At 63.2% G+C, this 10131-nt stretch overlaps 1 protein-coding gene across 1 annotated transcript; it reads right to left on the bottom strand.

The window, feature by feature from the left end:
• Positions 1-1160: 1160 nt before the first annotated feature.
• On the bottom strand, positions 1161-6279 carry UBALD2 (UBA like domain containing 2). Its single transcript, XM_068413158.1, has 3 exons — positions 6129-6279; positions 5500-5562; positions 1161-1570 (listed from the first exon to the last, which is right to left on the bottom strand). Exons 1-3 carry the CDS (start codon positions 6246-6248, stop codon positions 1250-1252), a joined length of 504 nt encoding a protein of 167 aa, XP_068269259.1. The 5' UTR covers positions 6249-6279; the 3' UTR covers positions 1161-1249.
• Between the last annotated feature and the right edge of the window lie 3852 nt (positions 6280-10131).

Raw genomic sequence — 10131 nt, forward strand, 5'->3', positions numbered from 1 at the left:
ATGGAAGCGGGGGGAGGGGGGGCTGGCGGAGGGGGCGGGTGGTCTCCGGGGTGGAGCCGGAGGGAGGTGGGGGGCGGTGAGGGGGTGGTCGTGGGCAGCGTGGGACAAGAGCCCGGGGACTCTGGGCTGGGGGCCAGGAGCCCATGGGTGGGTGTCTCCGGCCGGGCAGACACCCACCTGCCTCCGCTGCCTGCCCCGTCCCGGGCCGGCAGAGCTGCCCCCAGCCGGTGCCCCCCCGGCGGGCGGGGGGGCTGACCCTGCCCCTCGCCCCCAGGCCCCGCCATGCCCCCACTGCACAGGCCGGATCCAGCATCCCAGTAGCCAGGTGGGACTGGGGGTCCCCGGCGGAACCCCCCCGCCCCATCCGCCGAGCTCCGGACAGCGCTGAAGGGCTCGGCCCGGCCCCGGGGCCCTGCGGAGACAACCCCGGGCATGGGGACATGGCCAGGACAGCGGCACTGGAGATCCGAGTTCTTCATAAAAAAACTTTGACCTGTTTTGTCCTGGTGGTTGTTTTTTCTTTTCCTTTTGTTTTTTGTCTGTTCATTCGTTTTTGAAGCGAGATTGAGTTGAAAACCAAACCAACGCCCCAGCTCCCCCCTCCCCGGGGAAGGGCGGTCACAGGGACAGGGGGGCATCACCTTGGGAAATGGCGGCCCCCAGTTCTGCTTCCCCCCCTGCCCTGCAGGGGTGCGGAGGGAGGGAGGACGGGGTGAGGGGCGGTCCGGGGGGGTCTGTGCGAGAAGCCGGGCTGAATGTGGGAAGCCAGAGCAGAGGCGCGCTTTGCTCTGGGTGCTGCAACAAGCAAATGCAGAGCCGGGGGGGCCCCGGCGGCTCCGTGCCCCCGTGGCCACGATCCGGGGTGCCCACAGCCGCTTCCATCCCTTTGTGGTTTTCCTTTTCCCCCCCCCCATTCCCTCTCCTGCCCCGCTGCAGGGGTGCTGGGGGGGCACAGGGACACCCTCCCAACCCGGCAGCACCTCTGTGCTGCTGCTTCCTTCTCTCTGGATTTATATACATTAGATCTATTTATATATTATAGTTATATATTAAAAAAAAAAGGGGGGGGAAAGACCAGCTAGAGGCTCTCATGGGCTGGTGCCCTTCCCAGCAGCATGTCCCCCCCCTAAAAATAATAATAAAACCTAGAAAATTATTCCAGTGCGTTTCTGGGGGAGCCCCTGCTCCCAACGCCCTGGCCTAGACGTCCCCCCCCCAAATTCCCCCCCCCCATCCCGCCAACCCAGTCTTATCTCTGGCCGTCCATGGTGGCCACGGCTTTCTGTGGGGGGGCGGCAGGCGGGGGGGCAGGGGGCCAGGCGGGCTGCGGGTGGTGCAGGTGGTGGTGGAGGCCGTGGGTGGTGGGCGAGGAGGGGGGCAGCCAGGCGGGCTGGTGGCTGGGGGGCGAGGAGGCCCAGAAGGGGCTGAAGCTCCCCGGGGGGGAGCAGGCCATGGAGGTGATGGGGCTGGTGCTGCTCTGCAGGCTCTCGGAGGTCCGCAGCTTGGAGAACATGGCCAGGGCGTCCGGGAAGTTGGGCGGCGTGGCCGGTGTGTTGCTGGGGGTGCACATCTGCGGGGGAGAGGAGAGGGTGGGTGTCAGTTTGGTTACGGGTGCTTTTGGGGTCCCAACCCGCCCGCAGGAGCCGGACCCATCACCGGGGATCCTGCCTGCGTCCCATACCCGGGACCCCCCAGCCCCAGGGGATGCTCGGAGCCCAGGTCTGGCTGGCCCTGGGGTCCCCCAAAGGCACAGGGCTGCCCACAGAGGGTCTCCAGCCCAGCGAGGGCCTGCTCGGTCTGTGAAGGTGTCCTGGTTTCCTGGAGCTAAAATCTGTAGAATCACTTTTCTGTTCCATTTCGTTTCAGCTGGTGGCCAGCCATGGGATGGTGATCAAGGCCGTCAGCAGTTAAACCCAGGGCAGCTGCCCCAGGCTGGCCCACAGGTGTGCTCTACAGCATTAACGTCAGGTTCACTATAAAAGGGAAAGCTTGTGGGGATGGGGGGGCTCTTTGCTCTGTTCTCCTCTCCCTTTTTCCTCTTTGTCTGCAAGGATGGTGAATCCTGCAGCAACTTGTCCCCACTCCATGAGCTAAGTATAATTTTGTGTCTTTTGTTTTAGTGTTGATACTGGTTTTCTTATTTTATTAAATCTGTTTAAATTTCAACCCACCAACTCTCTCCTTTTCCCAATTCCTTTTCTCAGCTGGGGAGGGGTCTTGGGTGGTAGAACTGGCTATTGTTTAGCCCTGGCTGTGGGCTCCATGGAGACAGAAGGATGTTTGGGACCATCCGGGGTGCTCAAAGCGCTGGGGGTCAGCGGGTTTGGGGAGGGGGACGCTGCTCTGATATCAGCTGCCCCATGGGATGGGGCTGCTGCAACGTGGTCTGCTGTGATGAGGGGGGGGGTTGTGTGTGCCTATGTCCCACCCGACCCCACAGGACCCCCCTTCACCCAGTTCCCTGACCCCCCCCCCCCCGGCCCTTCGCACCCTTCGTTAGGGCAGAGAGAGCGGAATCAGGCAGGGCCCCCCGGGCCGTGAGGCAGCAGCCAGGCCCCGCACGGTTCCTGGTACGGCCCTTGCTTTCTGGGTACCCGTCTAAATTTAGCACCTTCCCCACCTCCCGCCTGTCCCATAACAGATCTGGCCCTTTTCACAGCCAGTCTCACCAGCAGAGGAAAATCCAGTGGGGGGGATGCTGGGGCTCAGGGGCTGGATGCCCCTAGGACCCCGATTCAGCAGAGTGCTTGCTGTGCTCTGAGTATGGGGGGGGATGCTAAGGCCCCCCAAAGGGGATGTGTGTGGGAGGCTTCACTCCAGCAGTGCAAAATAGGGTGAGCCCCTGCCCTAACGCCCCTGCCCCCTTTTTTATTCCCTAGAGCGGGGGGGTCACTGGCAGGGAGCAGCATTGTGCCACGGGCTGCTCTGAACACACACGGAGGGGTTAGAAACAGCAGCGCTTTGTCCAGCCCAGTCCCGGGGGGAGAACGGTTTTAGGGGCCACTTCCCCGCCCACGGGACCCGTCGAGCAAAACTCAGCGAGGCTGCATGGGGTGCAGGCACAGGGCAGGGTAGGTGTATGGGGTGCATCTGTGGGCAGGGGGGACACACTGGGAGGGGACACATGGACACAGAGGTGGTGTGTGCATGGGGGGCTTCACCCCCCTGGGTTAAACCCACCCCGAATCCCTGTAGCCCTCGTGGAGCTGCGGCTGCTGTCGCAGCCCGGGGCACAGCTGGGCAGCGCATCTCGCTGCTGTGCCGCTCGTGGGGATGGCGAGCGGTGCCCAAGGGCCAGGGCAGCATCTGCTGCCTTTAGCAGTGGGTAATCAAGGAAAAGCTTCTGATGAGGAACAGCTGCTGCATCTCCCCTATCCCGGGGGTTATCCTGGGATTTGCCTCTGGCTCGGCAGCTGTAGCTGTTCCCCAGCACATGCAAACCCCTGGATCCCTCTCACAGGGATCCTCTTCATCTCCATCCTGGCCACCCTTAGGGATCGCCGGGATCAGAGGAGCAGCCAGGTGTGCTGCAGCTGCCCCTGGTCCCCCCAAACCCTGGCCAGGCGGGTCCCACCCGGACCCGTTCAAAGATGGGGTGTTCCCCCAGCCCGGGGGAAGCAGCAGACAGCAGAACCGTGCTGGCAGCGGCATGGATGAGCTCCCATCAGCACGCAGAGCTGGTGCACCCCAAAAATGCCATCACAGCCAGGCTGGCACCCAACGGGTTTGTGGAGAGCCGGGGACGTTCCTCCCTCACCGCACAGAGACTTTGGGAGAACTTACTGCAGAGCTCACCTCAAAGCGGTGGTAAGCCAGCTTTGGTTTTGTTTTTTTTTTTTAAATAGCCTATAAATTGGGCAGTATCTGAAAAGATACTTGTTGCCAAAAAAAAAAGGCAAAAAAACTTCCAGTGATTGTTTTGAAAAAACCAAATCCCACCACAGCCATATACACACATGCACCAGCCACCAGCCCTGGCCTGAGTTCAGACACCACGCCGGAGGGGAGACACGGCTCTGAGCTTTCTGGGGTGCTGTTTGACAGATTAATTTAAAAAAATTAATTAAAAAAATAAATAAATTTCTGTGTAATTGTCGCCTTCCTCCTCTGACGTGTTTTTGCTAAGCAGCTGCTAGGCTGTTGGAGGGTCGATCCCAGCATGGGCTGAGGCACCGACACACCAAACAGCTCTGGCGAGTCCCTTCCCCGGAGCCGCGGGGGTTTCGGTGGGCGCGGGGAGGCTCCTCTCTGCGGGGGTGAAGGCGATGTGCCGCCCCACACCCAGCTCACAGCTTTGTTCTGTCACTTGAAAAAGAAATAGAAACCGCGACCATAAAGCCCCTCACCCGGAGCCACACGGGGCGTTTTAAGCTGCATAAATCAGGATCTTGGGAAGGGGATAGCAGCAAAAAAATATCAAAAATATGAGGTGGGAGTATTTAGGGAGAGGGTGACAGGGATTTTGTCACCACGGGGAGCACACGGTGTTAGAAATAAACTGCGGGGAGGGGGAGAGATGTCCGGCTTTGGACCCTCCGTGCCAGGCTGGGTGGGGGCGATGGGGTGGCTGTGGTGTTTGGGGTGGGAGGTGGGTCCCAGGGAGCGGGATGGGTTTCACCGGAGCCGCTTTGCATCCCGCTTCTGGCAGCTGCCTGGCGGTCACCCACCGGCATCGCCCCGACAGGGCTTTTGGTGTGAGGCCTGGAATCCTCCAGCAGCTCCTGCCTGCTCTCCCGTCCCCTCTCCCACCGGGAAAAGGGTTTTTTTCCACCGGACGTCCCTTTGCAAGCTCGCCGAGGCGGCGAGAAAACGCGAAGGGGGAGGAGGAATTAAAATAAGAGCGGTTTAAGTGGGAATCGGCCGGGAAAATTATTTTCTCCTAGAGAGCACTTGCTGCCGGCGAGGCCGGGTGGGCTGGCGGTTTCTTGACGGCAGGAGAAAAGGGGGGAAGAAAAAACCCCCCACAATCGGCTTAGTCCAGATCTGCTCCTTCCCTCGCGCGCGGCACCGTTTAGTTCCCTCAACAGGAAAAAAAAGATGAAAAAAAAAAAACAAAACCCACAACAAAAACCATCCGGAGGGGAGTAACTTCCTCCCCTTGGCCAAGGGGACGTGCCCTCAGCCAAGGTCGAGCGGAATTTGGGGAATAGGGTGGGGGGGACGGTGGGTCCCCCCCCTGCCCTGGCCTGGGGAGCCCAACTTCCAGCGCGATGCTCGCGGAGACAAACTATTTCCTGGCAGACATTTTAGCTCGTGTTTACATTCGCCGGCTGCGTGTTCCTCCGGGCGCGGAGCAATATGGCTGGCAGGGGAGCTGACAGCTCTGCGTCCCGGGGGGCTGCGGACCCCCTCGGTGGGGTGGGGGGCGGTCCTGAGCTGGGTGGTGTTTGTAGGTGGGGGGGGCCTGGGGGTGGGTTGTAGCTGCTGGGGTGGGTTTCAAGGTGGTTTTGGGGTGGAGGGAGTTGGGGAGGGGATGGGGGGGGTGCGGGTGCCACTTACCATCTGGGGGGGGTGGTGGCTGCTGGGAATGTTGGTCTCCTGGAAGAAGGTGCTCAGGGCCGTCTGTGGGGACAAGCTGTCAGCCCCAGCCCATCTGAGACAAAGGGGGAAGGCAAACACGGCCCCCCCCAGCCCCCCTCCTCACCCCCACTCCCGTGGGACCACCCTGGGGGGCACCCGTAGGCGCCCCACCCCACCAGGCCTAAGGCAGGGGGAGCCTGGTGCTGCCTTTCACCTGCCCCACTCGGGATCGGGTCCCCCCGCGATGTTGGGGCTCCCCACGTGGGGGGGTACAGCCCACCCCCCTTGTTTACACGGGGGCCCACCCACGGCCCCCTCACCCCCAGCTCGGGGTGTTGGGGGGGGCGCCCCGCCGGCGTCGGACGCTGGGCCGCAGATCGGGTACAAACAGGACGGGGGGAGCTCGGAGCCGGTTCCCCCCACCCCACCCCGCGTGGGTGCTGCGGGGCGGGGGGGGAGTGCCCAACGGCCCGGCCACGCGTGTCGGTGGGCCGCGGCTGCTCCGGCCTCTCCCTCGGCCCTTCCTCCCCGTGGCTCTGCGGGCAGGGGGGTGGCGGGGGGTCCCGGTTTGGGGTGTCCCGGTTCGGGGGGGGGGCCCGGGTCCGTACCTCGAACTGCCAATGTGCCGCCTGCAGCAGCTGCTTGGCCTGGTCGGCGGCGCACCCGGCCGCCAGCACGAACTGGTTGATCATCACCTGGTGCCGCAGCTCCTCCATATTCACCGACATGGCGGGGGGGGGGGGGGGGGGGGGGCGGCCCCGCCGAGCGCTGCCCGGAGCGCACCGGCCGCCCCGCGCCGCGCCGACACCGGGGGCGGTGGAGGGGAGCGGGGGGGCGGGGGGGGGCACCGGGGCGAGGGGGGGCGCACACACAGGGAGGCCCCGCCCCCGCGCCCTGATTGGCCGCCGCCGCTCCTCCCGCCCCGACGGGCGTTCAGTTCGAATCTTCCAGCTGCCCCGGCGGCGCGTCCCGCCCCTCCGCCTTCCTATTGGTCGACGCTTGTGTTTTGGCTGCAGACTGCGCCGTTTATTGGTCGTTGAAGCACAGGGAGGGCGGGGCGGCCGGCAGAACGAGCGACCCGAGCGCTGATTGGGTGCGCGGGGAGGGCTTGTGGGCTGTTTTTTTCCGGAAGGCGTTGGTGACGTCACCTTCATTGAGGAGGTTCATTGAGAAGCGCGGGGGGGGCGGCCTCGGCACCGTGCGGGCGCCGCGGGGCTGGGGGGGCCGCTCCGGGCTGGGGCTCCTCCCGTAACCCCTCCAGCAGGGCTGTAACTGCTGCCCCCCCCCCCCGCCCCCGGCAGCCATGTGGCCCCTGGGGCAGGGACCCCAGCCTGAGGCCCGGGGGGCAGGAGCGGGGAGCCAGCCTGAGCTCACCCGTGTCCCCCCGCCCCCCCTCCTCAGGAAGGCCTCGGCAGGAGGGGTGCGGGCAGAGCCCCCAGGTTTGGGGTTTTGGGGTTTTTTTTGGTAATGTTTAAAATCCTGGTGACTCGGAGCTTCTACCGCAGGCTGCAAGAACAAGCTCCCCGCCATGCGTGTCCCCCCGCCGGGTTTGGGGACCGAGCAGAACCGGTACGGATGGACACCTGGAAGCGTTTAATTAAAAAGGGAAAAGTGGCGCTTAAAACCCAAACGAATAAACCAGGAACTTCGCAAATGGATGGTGGGAAAATAGATTGAGCTGAAAAGAGTCGTTGAAGGTTTGGATGTAGCGGTGGTGATGGGCGGCTGAGGGAGCGGGACTGAAGAGGTGGAGGGATGGAGAATTCGGAAGTGTCACCTGTGGCTGGTTACCCCCGGCAGCCAGTGTGCGAGGGCCCACGTGGGGCTTCTGCAAAGTCCCGACGGTCCCACGGCAGCGGGGGTCCCCCTGCTCGGACGCCCAATGCAATGGAGAAGCGGTACCAGTGCATGGTTTCCCCGTGGCTGGGTATCACCCCAGGGTGTTCAGGGGGATCCCACTGACTGAGATGCAGCAATGGGCACAGAGGGTCCCGCTTACCCAGCTGAGATTTTGGCAGCTTCACCCTCCTGGGGCAAACCCAGCCCTAAGGCAGGGGGAGGTGTGAGAGGAGCAATTCCAGGAGAAGCTGAGACCCCGAACCCCCCTGCCCTGTGCGCGCAGCCCCTTTACAGGGAGCACCAGGGAGCGCTGGGGATGTCCTGCCTGCCTGAAACACCCACTTGTGTGCACAGCGCGGCTTCTCGCTGAGTTAGCAAAGCTGCGAGTAACCAGCTTCGCGTAGTGCCTGCCTGGAAAACCCGTGGAAGCGCCGCTCGTGAGCCCTCGCTCGTGAACCAGCGGGGCTCACGCAGGCAGCGGGCGTCCGAGGCCGTGACAAAACACAGCGTTTGTGACGTTTGGAAGAGCAGGCAGGACCTTCAGTTCTTCGACACGAAACCCTGTGCCCAGCCTGGCTGCGGAGCCACCGGGCTGCTGCGAGCACCTTGGCTTTTCCCACCGCACCAAACAGATGGTGGAAAAGCCCCTTTTTGGGGCAGGATTTGCAGCGAGGGTGGGAGTCACCATCGACCCTCCCTGACCTGATCCTGCCCGAGGTGCTCTTCAGGCATGCTGCCCTGCCACCCCGCTGGGACCCACGGTGGTGTGTGGGCTCACCCCTCTGCGTGGGGTGTGGGCTCCCAGCACCTCACTCCACCTTCCCAGCCAGGAGCTGCTACAGGAACCAGCCTGGGGGGCTAAGGGCATGGCAGCCCTCGTTAGGGCTCAGCACCCACTAATGAAGGGCCCATCCCCTCCCAGCCGTTGCCACCCTGCAGCGCTCCACAGGGCTGGGATCAGAGCCAGCCCAGGGGTGGGTTGTTGGCTCTGCAGCATGTACTGCTGGAGGAACTGGGAGGGGACTGGGAATACTGGGTATACGGACAAATGTTTGCTGCTGTGGGTGAGCCACTCACTCTCCTGTTTAATCTTCAAGCAAACATCTGCGCCCTCCTGTGCCTCAGTTTCCCTCTTGGCACAAGGAGGCAGGAGCAGGGTCCCCTTTCCCTGCCAAACACACGCACCAAAGCCCACGGCCGGGCAGCACGAGCGCTTCAGACTTGCATCTTGCCCAGCAGCAGGTACATTTTGGGGTTAAACCTTGCTTTTTCTCTGTGCATTGGCTTCCCCCTCCCCACGGCCTTGCCGGGTGAGCCCCGCTGGGGTTTATGCTGTGCTGGGGTCCAGTGTGGATGCGGCCGGGCAGGCTTGGGAGGGAAACCTGCCCTGGAATCGTCACGCAGCTCCTGCCCGCGCTCCACTGCGGCACTGTCCTACAAAACCCTCTGCTGCAGTAATTGCTGGGAAAAAAAACAAAACCCAACCCCAGGAGCCGTGCATGCACACAGCAGCTCTGCATGTAATGACGGCTGGGTTATGGATCTGCACGGGGAGAACTTTGAATTATTATCTGCACTAAAACCCCTGCAGTCTGTTGTGTGCCGGTAATGAAATGCGCTGGCTCCCTCTCACAGGCTCGTGTTTCTCGTCGCTGGCTGGAGCGAGGCCGGGGAGCGGGGCTGTGCCGGTGGCTCAGCTGGATTTTTACATGATCCATGTGCAGAGCTCCCCAAAATGTGTGTTGGGGTAAGCAGGGACCAGCTCCTGGGGTCTCGGGGTTCCCGGATGGGCTCCAGCATCGAAAGCCGGAGCAGGCTGCCGGCGTCGATGTCGCCCTCGGTTCCTCTTTGCCCAACACTCCCGTTGGCACCCAGCCCCGGTGTGACATCCAGCGGTGCGGACATGGTGTCACTGCTGGGGCCGCGGGTCCCGATGTGACAGCAGCAGGCTGACAAACAGGGTACGGAGCTGCCCTCGGGCTCGCCATGGCGGCGGCTGCTCTTCGGCTTCTCTCAGCCGCCCTTGGGGTCGTGTGGGTGGAAAGCGAATGGGGAGGGACACGCGTGTGCCCGTCTGCAGGGAGGGCAAGAAGCGGGGAGCCCCGGGGACAGCCTTTGCTCGTCACCGCTGAGCAGCCGAGGACATCAGGGCGGCTGGTCCGCCTCTCTGCACATCTCCCGGTTGATATTTATAGCGCTCGTGTTATCAACTCAAATCAAAATCATGTGACGCTCCACTAACTTGCGCTGCAGGACTAATTAATCTCCGGGGTTTTTAAGCGAGCGGTCGAAGGGTCTGTCCTTCACCTTCATCCCCAAGCGGAAAATGCGAAGGTGCCCAGTGCTTCCCAGTAGCTGGGAACTGGGGGAATCTGGGGGTGTGTTGGGGTGCACCAGAGCGGACAGGCAGCTCCATGCCTCCAGAGCCTGTGCCCGGCAGAGCTGGCACAGAGCAGAGCTGGGGGGGCAGGATGGAGAGGATGGGGGTGTGCACTGGGGGGGCTTTTAACCTGGCCCCCCGCATTTGCCCAGCGCTGGGGTGCTGCTGGGGGGGGGCTCAGCCCCGGTGCCAACGGCTGCTCCGTCTCCTTCCCCCTGCGCCAGATGACATGTTGGGCAAAGCGGGGGGCTTGGCTGGCTCCCAGGGGACACCCGAGCGGCTGGGGGGGGATATGGGGACAGAGGGGCCGTGCTGTGAGCCAGCCTGGGGCGGGGGGGGGTAACCTGGGGTGGGGGTTGCTGCTGGGTGTCCCCATCTGGGGACGAAGGTGA

This window comes from Nyctibius grandis, chromosome 15 (assembly GCF_013368605.1).
Source record: "Nyctibius grandis isolate bNycGra1 chromosome 15, bNycGra1.pri, whole genome shotgun sequence".
NCBI classification, from domain to species: Eukaryota; Metazoa; Chordata; class Aves; order Nyctibiiformes; family Nyctibiidae; genus Nyctibius; species Nyctibius grandis.

Bases quoted from the DNA above. Each gene is read 5' to 3' on its own strand.
- UBALD2 (XM_068413158.1), bottom strand. From the start codon at position 6,248: ATGTCGGTGAATATGGAGGAGCTGCGGCACCAGGTGATGATCAACCAG. The intron at 5,563-6,128 runs GTACGGACCCGG...TTGTCCCCACAG, and splicing joins CGGCACATTGGCAGTTCGAG to ACGGCCCTGAGCACCTTCTT. The intron at 1,571-5,499 runs GTAAGTGGCACC...TCTCCCCCGCAG, and splicing joins GCCACCACCCCCCCCAGATG to ATGTGCACCCCCAGCAACAC.